This window comes from Rhamphochromis sp. 'chilingali' (assembly GCF_963969265.1).
Source record: "Rhamphochromis sp. 'chilingali' genome assembly, chromosome: 10".
Taxonomy (NCBI): Eukaryota; Metazoa; Chordata; class Actinopteri; order Cichliformes; family Cichlidae; genus Rhamphochromis; species Rhamphochromis sp. 'chilingali'.
This window is the reverse complement of record NC_137937.1, coordinates 30,768,773-30,788,319: the sequence shown is the minus strand read 5'-3', so window position 1 is coordinate 30,788,319 and position 19,547 is coordinate 30,768,773. Positions and strand designations below refer to the sequence as shown.

At 40.9% G+C, this 19,547-nt stretch overlaps 2 protein-coding genes across 5 annotated transcripts in view; one reads left to right on the top strand and one right to left on the bottom strand.

Annotated features, from left to right (window-relative positions):
- Positions 1-19,547, top strand: part of LOC308404303 (4-hydroxybenzoate polyprenyltransferase, mitochondrial-like) — a 100,312-nt gene that overhangs the window by 9,266 nt on the left and 71,499 nt on the right. The gene's annotated exons all lie outside the window — the stretch shown is intronic.
- Positions 320-19,385, bottom strand: LOC308404297 (uncharacterized protein). Of its 4 annotated transcripts, none has more exons than XM_080894289.1 (11): positions 19,229-19,385; positions 18,841-18,905; positions 14,794-18,755; positions 14,431-14,696; positions 13,696-13,814; positions 13,210-13,338; positions 12,822-13,065; positions 11,415-11,557; positions 11,233-11,312; positions 3,188-5,735; positions 320-444 (listed from the first exon to the last, which is right to left on the bottom strand). In XM_080894289.1, the coding sequence occupies exons 2-11, from the start codon at positions 18,848-18,850 to the stop codon at positions 419-421; spliced, it is 7,527 nt and encodes a 2,508-aa protein (XP_080750415.1). In that variant the 5' UTR covers positions 18,851-18,905; positions 19,229-19,385; the 3' UTR covers positions 320-418. The 4 variants fall into 4 exon arrangements, with proteins under 4 accessions (XP_080750415.1, XP_080750416.1, XP_080750417.1 ...); XM_080894290.1 differs by having other exon boundaries at positions 19,266-19,360; XM_080894291.1 differs by having other exon boundaries at positions 19,161-19,313.

Genomic DNA, 19,547 nt, shown 5'->3' with positions numbered 1-19,547 from the left:
GCGTGTGTGCGCGAGCAAGGGGGAGGGGGCGAAGAACACTTTTCTGTAAAACAAAGGGGGGGCCCAGCAAAAAAAGTTTGGGAACCACTGCCATAGAGGATGCCAGGGTTGAAATCATGGATAAGATGTTTCAGAAAAAAGACAAGATAAAATCTAACCCACTCTAGCATTAATACTTGCATCAGCTTTAGGAAAACTACACCTAGAGGACTGGGTGGCGAGGTGAGGTTGATCCCCTCCATTAGAGTAATGAATTGTCCATAGGAATCCAAAGGACCACCAAGCAGTGTGGTAAAATTGAGGATGTAGTTGATTAGAGGGAGAAGCGTGACACAAGTCTGCCTTTTGGATGGTGTCAGTACGACTCGTTTCTCCTGAAGGTCCAAAGACACAGAGGTGATTCTCTGGGTGAGCAGCATCAAAGTGGACACTGCCAAGAACAGTCTGAAAGTGAAAGAGATATTGCTGTGATTAAATAGGATATCTGTATACATATAATGTTTTTACTTTAGATGTAAAAACATTATGTCTAACTTAGGCTAAGAGTTCATCTATAATGGTGAAGAAATGGCCTCTGACATTCATATCAGAGTCTTTTTAGTACATTAGCTGTTCTAGAGCTGTGATCACACAAAGTTGATTCTTGGAAACGGCATCTGAAAGGTTAGGCAACAACATAACAATTCTTGGAAACGAAACAAAGTCAACAGGCTGCTAAAACCACGTGATGTGGTTGAATGCTTCAAGCAACAGATTGTTTTATTGAAAAACACATGGTCGTTTTGAGTTTGACATATTTCACAAAAGTGTGATTAGGAACATTTTTGCCACTGTGTTTACAACCCTGTACGCGTTTGAAAACTGAAGGGACTGTGCTGTGTTCTAATCCTATCAAAGATCAGAACATAGCTTATATAATTGAAAGAGCAAGATAAATTGCTCAGGAGTTTCACCTCATCTCCCAACCGTTGTGGCAGACATCTGTCCCTCCCTGGAGGCTTCTTCCTGTTAAAAGGGAGGGTTACCTTCCCACCATCACCAAGTGCTTTGCCTATAGGGTATCATCTGATTGTTGTGATTTTCTCTCTAATACTGTAGGGTCATTGCCTTACAACTTAAAGACCTCACTTTTGTGATTTGGTACTAAATTCAAATGACGATTTTATGTTCTACATTGTTATGTTTCTAATTTCATGATGCAAATGTGTTCTTTCTTATGTAAATATGATCTTTCTTAAAAAAGCCGTTGTCTCTGTTGTTCTAAACCTAGTAGATACTATTAAGCATTAGTGATACCTTTGAAGGTAATCGATGCCTGGATACCATCACGGATACTTGATTTTGAAATATGTGCTAAGCATGAACTGCACCTTCTTAAAGTATCCAAAAATGTACTGCTCTGGTCACAGGTCCTCATTCTTTTTAAAGGTGCCAACTTTCTGTAACTTGTTATAGAAGAGAGAGGGGTTTTAAATATTTTTTTAAAATAAATACCATAGAGATACCATACAAATCACTGCATGCTGCATTATTTATATTTTATACAACATCCTAACTCTGAACAGGCTTGATTCATACATCTGTACACCCTAGAGAATATTCACTTACGAAAGGTTCGGAGGATATAGCATGAAAACTGTCCCATATGTTTATGTAATTTGTAATGGCAGAGTGAAATCAAGATTAATACCTGATGATGACTGGTTCGTGCAGGTAGTATTCCCTGTTAGGGCTGCCACAAACGATTATTTTGATAGTCGACTAGTCAAAGATTATTTTTGCAATTAGTCGACTAATCAGATCATGCGTCCACTGGACGTAAAAGTACATCTTATTGCACCAGCAGCATCTGCTCTTATATAACTATCATTAGCTTACAGCTTTAAGTGTTTAAGGTCTGTGCTAACTAAAAATAAAGACAAGATGGTAGTTTATTAAATTTTAATGAAATTTGCAGATTGTTTCGGTGAAGTTTAATAAACTCCTTGCTATCTAAAATATAACAGGACACTGGAGTCTATTCTCGAGAATCTCACACTTCTGATAATCAGCTGTCTGCTTGACGTTTATTCAGCTATGTAAAAACTATAACTTTAATCTCACCCAAACTGATTTACTCAGGAACAAATAAAATACTAAAAAAAGCTAAACAATAACATTGTTAAGTTATCTAAGTGACTTATATATGTTTAACCTGAGTAGCGAAAGACAGCGGTGGGTCTCAGGGCACTAGTGAGCCTAGCCCCCGGCTCGCTATCGAGCTAGTGGGTAACAGACGTCTCCGAAAACGTCGGAGCGCTTTTGAAAATATGTGGTGTCTTGATAAACTGAGCAGATATTTGAGGTTTACACAGCTACATTCTCGCCTGAACATATGTTAAACCTTTATTTTGTGACCCAGAAAGAATAATAAGAGTAATATTAAAACTAACTAGCTGCCGCCGTTTGAGCTGGGCTGCGCTATGAATTCTGGGACACTGCTTCTTCTTCTTCGGGGTTTAACGGCAGCTGGCATCCTTGTACATGCAGTGCTGCCATCTTCTGTATCAGTCCGTTATTACACTCTTAAATCCTACTACTTATTCCTGCGTCTTTTGTGATCTTACAAAGCTTCAAACGACGCGTCGACTATTAAATCAGTCGTCGATGATTTTGATAGTCGACGTAATCGTGACTAGTCGACTAATTGTGGCAGCCCTATTCCCTGTACTGTATAAGTAGGTGCCAGAAGGTTTGCCACAACATCTGCATAACAAATGCCCAGGTGTGGATACAGCTGTGATCTACACAGCACACGAGTAGAACAAAGGCAAGTGTGGAGGTGAACAGCTTGTGCTGTTATCCTGTTTGGTTTTCTCCAAACGTGATGCTTTGCAGTATCGCTAGACATCGCTATTGAAGCCTTTAGAGTCTCAGATGTAGCTCTTCTACATATATTTCTTTGGTTTGTCTGAGCATCTTCGCCTTGTGCATTGTTTTATCACACATGTGAATCAGATCAATGAACTGCCAGACAATTTGTTTTTACAGAGGTCACCATACTTGCTGATGATTGTAGCATCTGGCTGTTACTTACCTTCTTACATCCTATAGACGCAAAGATTTAGTTTTTCCACACTGCTTCTGCATTTTGCTTACAAAAATGCACAAAAACTAATATTTCAATTCACTCATAATTTCTTTTTACCTTCAGGCTCTTGCAGACAATCATCATCCTTCATCCCGTCGTGGTCACCAGGCGCCTGATCTTGGTGTCGTTCCTCGTCTTCTGTGAGCATCTCAGATTCTTGGTTTTGCTTCTGCTCGAAAGGACCTTTCTCTTCTTCCTCCTTGAAGCATTCAGGAGAGTGCACTTCCTTCTTCAGACATTCTTTCTCAAGTACTGGTATTTCTGTGCAAGGTTTAGGTTCCTGTTCACTGCTTTGCTGAGTGTGCACTTCTTCCTGCTTTAATTTTGTAAACGAGACACCTAAAATATCACCGGTGATCATCTTAAGTTGTGCACAAGTGGGCGGGAGGGTTAACATATGTCTTTCAATTTTTAAACTCTCCTCTGTCCTCGTGTTATTTACATGTGCAATATTTAGCTTTGTTAAGGCTGAATTTGCCTCTATACCAACTTGATTCTTTGGATTCTGGAACAAAGGGAAGTTGCTCTCTTCAGCTAATGGGATATCACTTGCCTCAGTGCCCTTCTCCATCTTGACCGTTTTACCCTCATCTGCCTTGTTATGCATCTTGCTGTCATCATTGGCCAACTGTAAGATATGACGCAGTATGTCATCTTCTACCTTTGCCTCAATGTTCAGTGTTTTATGCTCAAGTGCTTTAACGTCTTGCTTTTGAGCTGGTGTTTCTTCATCCACTTTGAAATCATTTTCTGTCTCCATTTGTTGTTTGTCTCCAGATTCTGTGAATTCAGGTTGGGCTTGGTTTTCATATGTCTGCCTCTCTTCCTCTGGATCGCCGTAATCCTCACATGGGGTATCTGTAATTTTCACTTCTGTTACACTTTGTTCCACATTTCCTGTCTCCATTTGTTGTTTGTCTCCAGATTCTGTGAATTCAGGTTGGGCTTGGTTTTCATTTGTCTGTCTCTCTTCCTCTGGATCGCCGTAATCCTCACATGGGGTATCTGTAATTTTCACTTCTGTTACACTTTGTTCCACATTTCCTGTCTCCATTTGTTGTTTGTCTCCAGATTCTGTGAATTCAGGTTGGGCTTGGTTTTCATTTGTCTGTCTCTCTTCCTCTGGATCGCCGTAATCCTCACATGGGGTATCTGTAATTTTCACTTCTGTTACACTTTGTTCCACATTTCCTGTCTCCATTTGTTGTTTGTCTCCAGATTCTGTGAATTCAGGTTGGACTTGGTTTTCATTTGTCTGCCTCTCTTCCTCTGGATCGCCGTAATCCTCACATGGGGTATCTGTAATTTTCACTTCTGTTACACTTTGTTCCACATTTCCTGTCTCCATTTGTTGTTTGTCTCCAGATTCTGTGAATTCAGGTTGGGCTTGGTTTTCATATGTCTGTCTCTCTTCCTCTGGATTGCCGTAATCCTCACATGGGGTATCTGTAGATTTCACTTCAGTTACACTTTGTTCCACATTTCCTGTCTCCATTTGTTGTTTGTCTCCAGATTCTGTGAAATCAGGTTGGGCTTGGTTTTCATATGTCTGTCTCTCTTCCTCTGGATTGCCGTAATCCTCACATGGGGTATCTGTAATTTTCACTTCTGTTACACTTTGTTCCACATTTCCTGTCTCCATTTGTTGTTTGTCTCCAGATTCTGTGAATTCAGGTTGGGCTTGGTTTTCATTTGTCTGCCTCTCTTCCTCTGGATCGCCGTAATCCTCACATGGGGTATCTGTAGATTTCACTTCTGTTACACTTTGTTCCACATTTCCTGTCTCCATTTGTTGTTTGTCTCCAGATTCTGTGAATTCAGGTTGGGCTTGGTTTTCATTTGTCTGCCTCTCTTCCTCTGGATCGACGTAATCCTCACATGGGGTATCTGTAATTTTCACTTCTGTTACACTTTGTTCCACATTTCCTGTCTCCATTTGTTGTTTGTCTCCAGATTCTGTGAATTCAGGTTGGGCTTGGTTTTCATATGTCTGTCTCTCTTCCTCTGGATTGCCGTAATCCTCACATGGGGTATCTGTAGATTTCACTTCTGTTACACTTTGTTCCACATTTCCTGTCTCCATTTGTTGTTTGTCTCCAGATTCTGTGAATTCAGGTTGGGCTTGGTTTTCATTTGTCTGCCTGTCTTCCTCTGAATCGCCGTAATCCTCACATGGGGTATCTGTAATTTTCACTTCTGTTACACTTTGTTCCACTTTTCCTGTCTCCTGTTCTCTTGCAGTCTCTAGCAGCACAAGCTCCGCTTGTTTTTGCAGCTCTTGTTGGACAGTAGAGTTTGGTTTGGCATTTTCATGTTGAATGTCTGATTCGGAAGTCTCGCCAGGACTTTCTCCGTTGGTTTCCTGGCATTCCCTGATCTGGAGTGCACTTTTCTCTGTGGTATAGTTTTCTTCCAGGTTCTCAGCTTGTGGAACCTCATCACAGTCTGCAAAAAGGTCCTCCATTTCTACTTCTCCTCTGTCTTTATCTAGCTGGTCCATGTTAGACAAATGTTCCTCTTCTTCTTCTGTTACTGGCACATTATCAACGCTTGCCTCCAGCTGATCAAGGCTCCCCTGACCTACGAGTTCATGATTCTTCATGACCTGCATAGACAGAATCAAGGTCCAAATTATGATACACTTTTCCATCACATTATATTGGGGTGGGGCACTGATGATGTAGAAGCCTCAAAAACTCATTTATCCAATATAATACACTTGGAGTTATGGGGTTGAGATAAGACTCCCAGTCCTATAGTTTATGGGAAGACAGACATGACATAGTAAACACTTTCCTTGTGAGTTTATGGGCTTAGTCACTGATTTTGGAAGCATACTGAATAAAACATTACTACAACTATTTTGCAAATCATGTTTAAATTGCTTAAAAATGTTGGATTATCTTTTGTCTGCTTACTGCATAGAGATAGCAGTTTCACTGTCAGCCCCTCTCCTTCTCACCACATCTTATTCTTTGAAATAGAAGTGGGCGGTATAAACGGTATACGGTAGAAACTATATAAATTTGGCTAACGGTAGAGATTTTGACTATACCGCTCTACCGCGATAGCGTATGTTGATGGTGTCATCAAGCTGCGCCTGTTTTGGTTGAAAGCATTGCAGCGACTAAAAACAACATCATCTGCAATTTTTACTGAGTGACAGTAATAGCAAAGAGACAAAGCACTTTTGGAATATGGGGATAGCCAAAAACTCCACTCCTCCACTTCCGTCCCATTGATTCATTCAGTGGGGCAAAAAAGTATTTAGTCAGCCACCGATTGTGCAAGTTCCCCCACTTAAAATGATGACAGAGGTCAGTAATTTGCACCAGAGGTACACTTCAACTGTGAGAGACAGAATGTGAAAAAAAAAAAAATCCATGAATTCACATGGTAGGATGTGTAAAGAATTTATTCGTAAATTAGGGTGGAAAATAAGTATTTGGTCACCTCAAACAAGGAAAATCTCTGGCTCTCACAGACCTGTAACGTCTTCTGTAAGAAGCTTTTTTGTCCCTGTTACGACCCGGCTCAAAAGCCGCAACATAAAAAAAAAAGGAGATGAATAACAGAGTGTGGGTGAGAAGAGGTTTCATCCTAAAATGGAAAACCAGGTTGGCTAAAATGGCTGGTGCCACCAAGGCAAAGACTAGTGCACTGCCGGAAAGCTTGCCTCAGGTATGCTTTTATCCACACCTGACTAGGTGTGGCCAATTAGCACCAGCTGAAAACACTGAGACGATTAAAAGCTGCAGAGGGACGTAACACCTCCTCCCTTAAAAGGGTTCCTCTAGGACCCTTAAATTTATTAAAAGCCCCTCTGAAGCCTTCAGTTCCTTGACCCACAAACCTGAAATAAAAGTTAAAGCTAACAGAAGCACAGTGTTCACGTTATAGTTGGCATCTCTAAGCATGGATGGGCATGAGGATTTGAAGTTGCCACACTGAACAGACAAAAAGTAACATGTGACCAACACAAAGGAGCACAACAGTCAAACCCAAAATTATTACCTGATCTGCTACAACACAAAACCAAAAGTAGCAACAAATAATCACAACTAAGTGATCTGTTGTCTCCACCACACAAACAGTCACATACAAGTGGCCCTATACCACAACAAGTTACTTTAATCCAAGAAGTTCAGTAAATCAAGCACACTAGTGACCAACCACAAAATGGAGAGCTATGGCCACACAATGATCACATCAAGGGTGGCTCAGCACCCCACAGTGTTATTGCCATCACCTGGCCAACAACACTCACAAGTGATCCAACAAAATAGCCATATTCCCCACAACACTAAAGGTCACAGCACAAAACACTCACCTCACAAGGATCTCATTAGCATCCATCCACACTGACATATGCACACACAGGGTGTGCACACAATGCCAACTTAAAAACAGCCTACCTGCCTCAGCTACAGACCATAATCAAGAATGGTCTCAAACCTCCTACCAAGTTTGGTGCCACTGATTTACTATGTGCAACTCCCAGCCTAAAACACTAAAAACAACAAAACCCTAACTTTACCTACCCTAGTCTTCAGTGGTGTACCAGGCTCGAGGCAACTTTAAACGCGAACTCGAGAGCAGGCAGCAGACCAGAGATATAGTCTCCTACCAAACTCTGAAGCGTACCCCCACCCAGGATAGCCACCAAACACAATAAACTAAAACAATAAAGCAAAACAACAAACAAGTGCTTCGATGGAAGGGCAGCACAGCCACCCAGCTGAAACACACTTACTAAAGTGAGTTTGCACAATTACAGTGACCACCATCACTCACCCACTTAAAAGCAAAACAAACTGACATTCAGTCTCCACTAAAATGTCCAAATATCCCGGACGTGCCACCACTTATGTTACGACCCGGCTCAAAAGCCACAACATAAAAAAAAGGAGATGAATAACAGAGTGTGGGTGAGAAGAGGTTTCATCCTAAAATGGAAAACCAGGTTGGCTAAAATGGCTGGTGCCACCAAGGCAAAGACTAGTGCACTGCCGGAAAGCTTGCCTCAGGTATGCTTTTATCCACACCTGACTAGGTGTGGCCAATTAGCACCAGCTGAAAACACTGAGACGATTAAAAGCTGCAGAGGGACGTAACAGTCCCCCACTCGTTACCTGCATGAATGGCACCTGTTTGAACTCATCATCTGTATAAAAGACACCTGTCCACAGCCTCAAACAGTCAGACTCCAAACTCCGCCATGGCCAAGACCAAAGAGCTTTTGAAGGACACCAGGAAAAGTATTGTAGACCTGCACCAGACTGGGAAGAGTGAATCTACAATAGGCAAGCAGCTTAGTGTGAAAAAAATCAACTGTGGGAGCAATCATCAGAAAATGGAAGACATACAAGACCACTGATAATCTCCCTCGATCTAGGGCTCCACGCAAGATCTCATCCCGTGGGGTCAAAATGATCATGAGAACGGTGAGCAAAGATCCCAGAACCACACGGGGGGACCTGGTGAATGACCTGCAGAGAGCTGGGACCAAAGTAACAAAGGTCACCATCAGTAACACACTACAACGGCAGGGAATCAAATCCCGCAGTGCCAGACGTGTTCCGCTGCTGAAGCCAGTGCATGTCCAGGCCCGTCTGAAGTTTGCCAGAGAGCACATGGATGATACAGCAGAGGATTGGGAGAATGTCATGTGGTCAGATGAAACCAAAGTAGAACTTTTTGGTATAAACTCAACTTGTCGTGTTTGGAGGAAGAAGAATACTGAGTTGCATCCCAAGAACACCATACCTACTGTGAAGCATGGGGGTGGAAACATCATGCTATGGGGCTGTTTTTCTGCCAAGGGGACAGGACGACTGATCCGTGTTAAGGACAGAATGAATGGGGCCATGTATCGTGAGATTTTGAGCCAAAACCTCCTTCCATCAGTGAGAACTTTGAAGATGAAACGAGGCTGGGTCTTCCAACATGACAATGATCCAAAACACACCGCCCGGGCAACAAAGGAGTGGCTCCGTAAGAAGCATTTGAAAGTCCCGGAGTGGCCTAGCCAGTCTCCAGACCTCAACCCCATAGAAAATCTGTGGCGGGAGTTGAAAGTCCGTGTTGCTCGGCGACAGCCCCAAGACATCACTGCTCTCGAGAAGATCTACATGGAGGAATGGGCCAAAATACCAGCTACTGTGTGTGCAAACCTGGTAAAGACCTATAGTAAACGTTTGACCTCTGTTATTGCCAACAAAGGTTATGTTACAAAGTATTGAGTTGTATTTTTGTTAGTGACCAAATACTTATTTTCCACCCTGATTTACGAATAAATTCTTTACAAATCCTACCATGTGGATTCATGGATTTTTTTTCACATTCTGTCTCTCACAGTTGAAGTGTACCTCTGGTGCAAATTACTGACCTCTGTCATCATTTTAGGTGGGGGAACTTGCACAATCGGTGGCTGACTAAATACTTTTTTGCCCCACTGTTAATGCTGAATTCTCTCGCAGCTGCTATATTCCCATGTTGTTGCAGTATATTAATGACTAACCTCGTATTGTGGATGGATTATCTCAGTTGTTCTCCTGACTGAAGTTTGGTCCGTTTACAGCATCCTGCCATGCAATTGCATTTGTCCCTAACCACTAGAAACCCTCACGTTAACTTTTATCGAGTGGGAAAAAGTTGGCATTCATCCTTCAGCTTCACTGTGCTAATGTTATGCTAACGTAGCTGTGTCGCTAGCAATCACGTAGGACATCATTATATACCAGCTAGCCCAACTTCAGTAACCTTACAAATGTCACTGCTGTTTAGTTTTCTGTCTTCATTTATGTTGGAAGTGATAGCAGAGCTGTACGTTTTAATTTTTTCAGAAATCTCTCAGTCAGAACATGCTATATGATGTTTAGGTGGAAGCTAGCGAGCAAATTTCCTGCTAACTTCTAACTCCATTCAATTTAATAGATTCTGTTTTCATGGATGCCTGGATGTTAAACTTAATTGTTACACCTGGTAGAGCAGAAACGCTGATCATTTTATTAAAGATGAAAGAATTGCGATAGTTTGTAACTCTCAGTGACGCTGCAGTGTTTGACTTTGGGACCTGAAGTGGACGGAGTTTTGGATTACTCCGCAAGGCTCCTGACTACGGCAGCCGTAATGCTCCGGCAATCCATCAAGCGGTGCGCTTTCATAGCTCTCCAAAGTCGTACTAAAACATTTTTTGATTTCTACGCACCGTGTAACACAAAATCGGTTTGAGGTCAGTAAGCACAACCAGAATTCATACATAAGGCACACTGTCGATTTTTGAGAAAATTAAAGGATTTTAAGTGTGCCTTATAGTGTGTAAAATACGTTATACAGAAGAAAAGAATATATCCTGATATATATCGTTACCGCACATGCTTCAAATTATACCGTGATATGGATTTTAGGCCATATCGCCCAGCCCTACTTTGAAACTAAGATGGTTGTGGTGAAAATGCTAATCTTGGGGCATCAAAACACAATTTCAGAAACCAACGGATCGTGTCACAGTAGTTGTCCATGTCCATCTTTGACATTACTTGTGGTTTAATCCCTGTAAATGTAGCACTTTTTAATAGCCAAGGAATTGGGGTAGGATATGCACTGCATCACTCCATTAGGTGCAACCTTAATCAATATTAAACCGATTTGTGGCAAAGTTTTTGGACTACAAAAACATTCAGACTAAAGGAATCAAATGGCCCAGTGCCAATGTCTCTGTAGCCAATGTGATATGTGAATAAAACCATTCTTTTGCAAAAGTAAGTCCACTGTCTATATGTAGCTTGTGAAAGTGATGCAGTGCTACTAAGCAAGATGCATGGTTGACATTTAAAAATGTCATTCTGATGAATTCTTTGTTCATTTTTATATCTATTCATATTTTTAGGATGTATGCTCCCACTCTCTTTCGTTGGCTACTCCCTTCAAATATCAGACATGTTGACGTCTGACATCTAATTGCTGCTTACGTTTCTTATAGGCTTAAATAACTTCATTCTTCATTCAACTTCATTTTCTCTTGATTTTCTAAATCTTCATGGTTATGACAGCAGTGTGTAGAACAAGAGCACCGTCCGCCCATCAGTTAAAGAGAATACCTTTTTTGACCCAAAGATGATGCCTTGATGGCAACGTGACAGTTTGGGGCGACGAACCTCTATTGGCACTACACGTTCCTCTGTAAAGAAAAAAAAAGGAAAAAAGGGAATGCTTATGTGACAGCGTCAGGTATCGGAAAGCAGAACACGTTCCTACAAATCCTGCAAATGCTCCAACATACCACGATGCAAGACAATGTGATCAATCATGTTGTTCTTGTTCTTAGTTTGGTACAGACAGAAAGGGCAGCAGAGGTCCTTCTGATGAGTAGGCTTTGACTGGCAGGTAGAGTGACCCGTCTCCATGTGCATTTCCAGAGTTTTCCTAATGACAACAGGAGAAATCAGTGATAACATTGCAAATCTGTCGGTGTTTGGTGACAACTCGTGTTGAGTAATGAGTAGAAATGACAAATTCAAGATGTCTGTCAAGTCAAATACCTCATAAAACTCATCCAAGTTATTCCCATACATTTAAAATAATTGACAACAATGTCTAAATTTGAATAAAAGAAGCTTCTTCTTCAAAAAGGGTCCAAACAGCAGATAGCGCGGCATGTTTGATTTAGCACACTTTTATGCCAGGTTCTCTTCCCGATGCCACCCCAAAGGGATTTGTGTCTCCTCCTTGAGGCAAACCAGGAATGCATTATGTCACCTGACTATAGAAACTAGTCAGATCCTGCGCATGTGTGATGATGCAGAATTAAAAGTATCAATTATTACTCATCCTGAATGCAAATGCGAGAATAAATGCAACATTTAAAACAAATGTGAAAACGAATATTTACTAGGGCTGCTCGATTATGGCAAAAATTATAATCACAATTATTTTCACTGAAATTGAGATCTCGATTATTTGACGATATTTATTTAACAATAACAATGTATTGAATAATGACTTTAAAGATTGTCAAAAAATAATATAAAATAGTGTGCAAATAGTGATAACAGTGCAAATGTTTGCAATATAAAAAATAAATGAAAAATGTAAACATCTATGTTTAGTGAACTTTGCAGTGTTGCTCTGTGGTGCAGCTACGACACTGTAGCAAAGTTTACACACTATGTCTACTTGATCCACGTCTGACTCCGCCAACCCATAATGTTTCCACACCACTGAAGTTTTTTTTACCTCTCTTTTCAACCAACAGCAGTCACTCTCCTCTCCAAATAACTTCTGCTTAGCTTTCGGAGCTTCCCTCGGGTCCTCTTAATTGTTGTGACACGTGTTCGAAATGCAGAGAGGTGCGCTCGATTTGCCACACGAAGCAGCGCGAGAGTAAAGCACGAGGGAGGGGCTAATAATCCGCTCAGTCATTTTTAATGATCGTTGAAAGCCCAGATCGTAATCGTGATTAAAATTCGATTAATTGAGCAGCCCTAATATTTACATAAAAATATTTTCGAAGTTTTCAATCCCAGAATATCATTTGTGTACATTTTCCATTTTCAAAAACAAAAGCTAAATAGTTAAAGCTAAGTAGTACAATTTGCAGATTTTTAGCAACACACTAAATTTTATTAAAGAAAAAAAAAGCCAAAAATCTTTTGTACACACAAAACTACAAACTCTTACAGCACCTTACCTTAAACCTGTGAAAAAGTTGCAGTCTTTACATCTGAGGATTTTCTTTCCATGCCAATTTAGGCAGTGCCGCCGGATACTAGACAGGTGTCCAGTGCTGAAATTGCAGAACTCACAGTGAAGCACGCTGTTCTCAGGTAATTTTGAAAGTTGCACGTTCACTTTAGATTTGATGCTGCTCTGTGTCATCATGGTGTAGTGGTTTAACTGGCGCCGCACATCTGGGGGCTCCAAGTACAGAGATCCTGTCAAAGTTTCAAGGACCCACAGTCTGTTAGTACTGCTACAAAACCAAAAACTGTTTGTTTTATGAAAACCAAGACCAAGTTTAAAAAACAAACAAACAAACAAACACACACACACACAAAAAAACATGAGATATGACTTGCCTTTAATCAGTTCAGGTCGCTCATCAATTTCAGGCAAGCTGTTCATTTTCTCTGATGAATTAGAGGACTCCTTAAACCTCTCTTCACTCTCATCTTTGTCTTCAGTCTCAGCTGCAGCCATGATGAGATCTAAGCATTCAGCAAAAGAATAACCAAATGAAAAAGGAAAGACATAAACGCAGACATAAAGCCACACGAAATCTCTCAAACCCCTTCTTGTGAAAGATGTGGCTGTCTTTAAAACTAAGCCAAAACCATCCCAGTCTGAACAGTTAAAGTCAGCTTCTAATATAAAATGCACCTGTGACAACTCATATTAACTTGACCAAATCCAGCATACAGAAAACTTATGCTAATAATCTACAACAAAAGACTAATTTTAAAAATTCTGGTGATTTTGAAATCAATGTTCGCAGATCAAAGTCAATGCATTTGACACTTAATGCTCATAAGATACCACTGGTGATCTTACAAATGAGTTCTTACCATTATGCTTTTTCATAAAATGACTCCTCCAGAGGCCAAAGATTGTTGTCCGATAGGTACAGCAACTACACAGAAAAGGTCTCAGAGTTCCAGATTTGTGGATGAGATATTTGCTAATGCTGGTGAGGTAAAAAGAAAAAAAAAAAAGGTTCACAATCATTCAACTCTCACAAAAAATACAGCTTGGGGTGTTTGGGACTTGCTTTAACGAACAAAGCAATCAAAATTCAATTTCAACAAGCCTGCGAAAGATACATTAGTCAAACAGAGAGTAGATGAAGTAACTCCTAAAATCTGTAAAGGAGGTATAATTTCTCGACTTTGGTTCTCTTGTCAGAAAGCCATTGTTTCGATTTATGAGGAAACGGTCTTCTTGTGCAGTTTAAAGTTATACAGGAGTGGATAGAGGTGGAATTGAGGAAAGCGGGAAAGGGGAGTCTAACTTTTTATTTAACCAGGAAGTGAAAATGTTGAGATAAAGAAGCTTTTCTGCAAAGGTTTTCCAATACCCAGATAGGCACTGTACTTTTTCAGACTAAACAAGACCAACTGTTAAAATTTCCATTTGGCTATGTTACTTTTTAAGTGAGCCCACAACAACAATAAAAACAAACAAAACAAAAAAAAAAACGTGGCAAAATGGTGTGACTGCTTTAATATATGAGTCTAAATTTAGCCATTATTACTTTTTTTTTAGTTTAGTTTTTAACAATAAAAAAAGCCCAAAGTTCTTACTTGTGTTTTAATCCAGATGTGGAGCTATTGTCCAATTTCTTGATGGCTGCCAGGGCTGCGTGGCTGTGCTCATGGGAATGCAAGCCTTTCAATGACATAAACATCCGGCCGCACTGTCTACACGTGTGTTTGTCTCCATTCGATTCTAGTTCTGGCTGCTGTACATCAGAGAGTTCTGATGTAGCGGCGCTCTGTACTGGTGTCCCGTTCCAACGATTAACCTCGTTCACAGTTTCCAATGTGGTCATTTCATCTTGCCTGCAGGGCTGGAAAAAAAAAAAAAAAAAAATCACAGTAATGGTCAAATAACACGAGTAGATCAGAAGACAAAGAGCGTAGACAGGAATTACAGCGTCAACTTACCTCGCTGGATTCTTGCTCTAGTGTTGTGCTAATAAGCGACTCCTTTCTCTGCGCAGCCTTGGCCTTCTCTAGCATCCTTGCTCTGTGGCGATCCATGTGATAACACACCATTCGAATCCCATTTAATTGTGTGTTGCAGTGGTCACATTTGTAAACCCCTGTGTTTTTCTTTTTCCTCAATCCTAGTGACAACACAGTAAAGTCCAATTTCCACTCTGAGCGGTGAAAAGTACTATAGTGGTCAATGAGCAGCTGCGACGACTTGAATGTTAATTCTGGACATTTCAAACATTTAACCTTTGTGCTGTTGCCTGATTTAAGTACGTTGCTGGGAGAGTTCCATTTACGCTTATTATATTTGTCAAGAAGTTTGTAAATACTGACTGCATCCAATTTGTGATAATTTTTGTAGTGGCGCTGGAGGTATTTTCGATACGGTCCTTTATAGGTGCACATCTGGCACTTGTACAACTGTTTGCTGCTGCGGAGGCCGGACAGCAAAGTTGATGGGGATGCCTCAGGAGTTTCCGTTTGTGGAGCCTGTCTACTTTTCGCAATTTTTACTCTTCTCGAAGTTTTGTTTTTCACAGAGGCATCCTTCCGTGCTGAGCCCCGAGATGTGTGAACCGGCTGGCTTTCAGTGTCAGTGTGCTCATACACTTTTCTGTCATGATGAACCATCTTACAGTGAGCATTGAGTTTTGTCAGTGATCCATGGATTTGTGAACATTTTTTACACAAGTACCCTCTTTCATTAGAACTTCTTCCTAAAGTACAATTGACCATGTTTGATGCAAAGACTTCACCTGTCTCAAGTTCATCTGCCCAGACTACAATTGCTGGATGCTTCATTTGACAGTGAGTGAGGGTCCCTTGGTAGCTAACATTCACATATGGACAGTTTGGACACTTGTAGATCAAGAGGCTTTTTTCTGCTGTTATGCTAGACTTCAATGTCTTATGCCTTCTTTTTTTGCGCTGCTGTTTTGGTTTTTGTTCTTGTTCAAATCTTTCAATTACAGCTTCCGGGTGTTTCAATCCACAGTGAATGTGGAGACCCTGTTTGCTATTAAAATTTGCAGAGCAGTAAAGGCACTTGAACACTTTGGAGGACAATGAGCGAGATCTGTCACTTTGGTCTTCCACCCGCCAGCTTGCGCTTGTTTTCTTGGAAAGTTTTGCATTCAAAGGATGAACCATTCGGTAATGGTGTGCCAGATCTGACAAAGATTTAGATTTAAAAGAGCATCTTTTGCAAGACAAACCAGCTTTATTTTGTCCGGATCTTTGGGATAGCAATCTGTTTTCAGTGCCATTGCCTCCACTCTGCTCTAGATCAGGCTTCTTCTTTTTAGAAAGGACCATTTCAGGACCAGCATATAACCGAGAATTTACATACTCAACGCAGGGGACACGTCCTAGGTGGCGTTCCTGGTAGTGCTCATAAACTGCTGCAGCTTTTTCATGTCTGAAAACACAGAATTCACAATAATAGCCGCGCTTTAATGATCCTTGTCTAAAATAATATCTTAAAATATCTGTGACTGTACGCTTTACTTTGTGAATTTTCCTTAAATGCGTCTTCAGAGCATATATCACGTCAGTTTTGTATGCGCATGCGTATGAGTAACAGTTCAGGGACCTCTTTGTGTGTGGGGTTGTCACTGAGGGTGTTGCTGAAATGACCAAAGACTTTGAATGCTTCCTTGTTTTTTTCTTTTTCATTTTCAGCTTGAGGATTTCCTGAGCAGCTTCTTCATTTTGAGTGGATGTTAGAGGAGATTTCTGTGCCTGATCGTGGATCTTAGATGTATGCAGAAGGACTTCTGAAGTCTTCGCCTTAAATCCATGATGTGTTTTGCTGTAATGGCGCATTACCCGATCCAAAGTACTATGCCTGTAGTTACAAAAGTGGCAAAAAAATGCTTTTTCTTCGCCTTCATTTATTATAGGAGGAGGTAGACGGGAAGAAGAGGAATCCTTTGCATTTGCTTTCCTGATTTCATCATGGATTAAAGCTGTATATTCAAGAACACACTTAGTGCTGGAATTACACTTTCGATGAACCTTAGCCTGATGGATAATTACTCCTTTTACAGACGGATTTCCAAAGTTGCATTTGTGGCAGTAAAACAAGTTTTCTGGACATGCGTAGGACTTGTTCTGTCTCTCTCCTGTTTCTGAGGCATCTGCTGTGTAATCCTCCTTATACAGATCTTCTTTTTCCCTACACATCTTCACTTGTTTACTAGTATTAAATTGGGAAGATGAAGGACTTTTTGACATCTTAGATTCACTCTGACGTTTCTGCATCTCAGCACTGTACCCTAGGACATCATCAGTACCTATTGGTGCATCCATAGAATGTTTTGCATAGTGATGACCAAGGATACTCTTAACCTCGGTACTTGTGTAACTGCAGAACTGGCAGTAAAATGTTTCATTTGGTAAACTGGATGAGGAAATGTCCAGTCCAGTAGTAATTTCATTACTGGATTTTGTTGGAAACTTCGAAGATTCCCCTTTCGTGGTTTGGGAAGATTCTGAACGATTCTTACAGGCTTCTGGTGTGGTCTCTGAATGATCTACTACAATCACAGAATCTGAACACTTCTCAGATGTCATCTCTGATGCTGCATGTGATGTGGGACAAGCGGACTGTTTGATTTTATCTAATGTGATTACTTCATCTGGGTGGCTTTTTTGGTAGTGAACATCTAGACTCAGCTGAGACGATTCCTCTTGGCATTCAGACATTGAATATCTGCAGAACAATAAGGAATTCTCCACTTCATATGTTGCATGCTTTGCCTTGTAATGTTCTTTCAAAGACTTCAATAGATTGATAGTAAATTTACAAAGAAAGCATTTGAAAACCAAACTGAGGCCACATGATTTCATGGCAAATACATCTGGGGCATCTGGATGATTTTCCAAGTAGTGCCTCTTGAGGTCAGCTGTGCTTAAAAACTCAACTGGACACTCCAAGCAACGAAAGGTGGCACTGTGATCACTTGCGTCCTGAATGTAGACAGAATTGTATCTGATATAAGGGTGGTCACTTTGATAATGGGCAGAAATTCGCCTGATGCCTACGTCACTGTAGTCACAATGTTTACAAGAATACACTTTTGCCGCGTCTGCCTCGTCTTCATCTTCGCTGACTTCGCTGCTGGATGACTGTTGTCTATTTTCTTTTTCTTTTTCCGTGAGCATCTCTTCGTTATCCAACTTGGCTTTTTTGACAGGATGACCTTTTAAACTTTTACCACTGGATCTCTTCACAGCACTGTCAGGAACAGTTTCCTTTCTGAATTGTTCCGGAGTTTTAGTCAAATCAGTAGTCAAGTCAGTGTGCAAAAAAGGGTACGACTTACTTCCGGTGATATCTATCACAGACTTTGCTGTGACTTTAAACACACCACTACTGTTTGGACAGGAGCTTGAAGGAGATTCCTGCAAAATTTTCAGGTCCTTTAATGTGCAGTTTGCTTCTGAGGTAGAAATATCTGAAAGAACTGATGGATCTTCCGATGTTCCTGCAGCTTCATTGTTCTGGTTTGCTGAAATGACACTTAAAGTGCTGTCGAGGTTTTCTGAAATGATGACACCTCCTGACACGTTAGGATTTTCTGAAGTTTTGTGACACAGTTCCTCGTGTTCACTTAAACCATCCCAACTACAAGCTTTAAAATCACACCTCTGGCATTTAAAATTATCTCCTGAACTGCTGCTGCTGTTCTCTGTGTTGGCTTTGTCAGTCCCAGGGCATAAACCAGCCTCTCTGAGAGAAATTTCTGTATTGAGGCCATGCACCTTGTTGAGGTGTTCAAAAAGGTACACCTTCGATTTGAAGACCAGCACACAGTGACTACAATGGAAAGCCTCGACTTGGGATTCTTCAGTGACTGCTTGGCTGATGACTTGCTTGATGTGGCCAGAGGTGGAGCACTCCACTGTATCTGAGGGGGCAGGCAACAGACCAGTATAGATCAGCATAGGTCAGTATCTATTCACAAAGACGTTGCATACCTCTGTGATACATACCGTTTTCCATCTTGCATGCCTCTTTTAACCCACAGCCTTACACATTAAGTGACACACCTAGACAACTGAAAAAACAGATTATTATTTTTCTCAAGGCACAGAAGCAGCACAACATAATCCGACGCTACTTCGTTATCCGTTATTAAGTTATACACACAAGTGAATACTTAAAGAGAGCGAGAGAGCGAGATTGTACGCTTTGCTAATATTATCTTTAAATATGGCAGCACAAAGAACTCAACACCTCTATTTAACTTTCAGTGTAGCATATTCAACAGGAAGGAGACGTAAAACGAGTCAACCGAATAAACAGATCCTACCTATTTTAACAAAATGCCGAGATGTGCAACTCGCTAAAGTGCGCGATGCACGCAAGGTTTTTACTCACGCATGCACACAAAAACAGGACAAGGCTTAGGAGGCACCGTTTTGAACCGCTGCTGGAGGTCGCATGAACACGGAGCACGTTTCCGCCATTTTTCAAGCGTGTGTGACTCTCCCTGGCCTGTGCTTCCCCCACCGCAACAAAACATCTTCACTTCCGTAGAATTCACCAACCCTTCAAAATAAAACTACCTGAAAACTACCTCCGCTGTGTAAGTAATTAAAATATCAGTTATAATGTTATTTACCAGCAGTTACACGAGATTCGATATAACGACAGGATATTTTGGTTTAATACGAACTAGGATTTCTTAATTGTATTT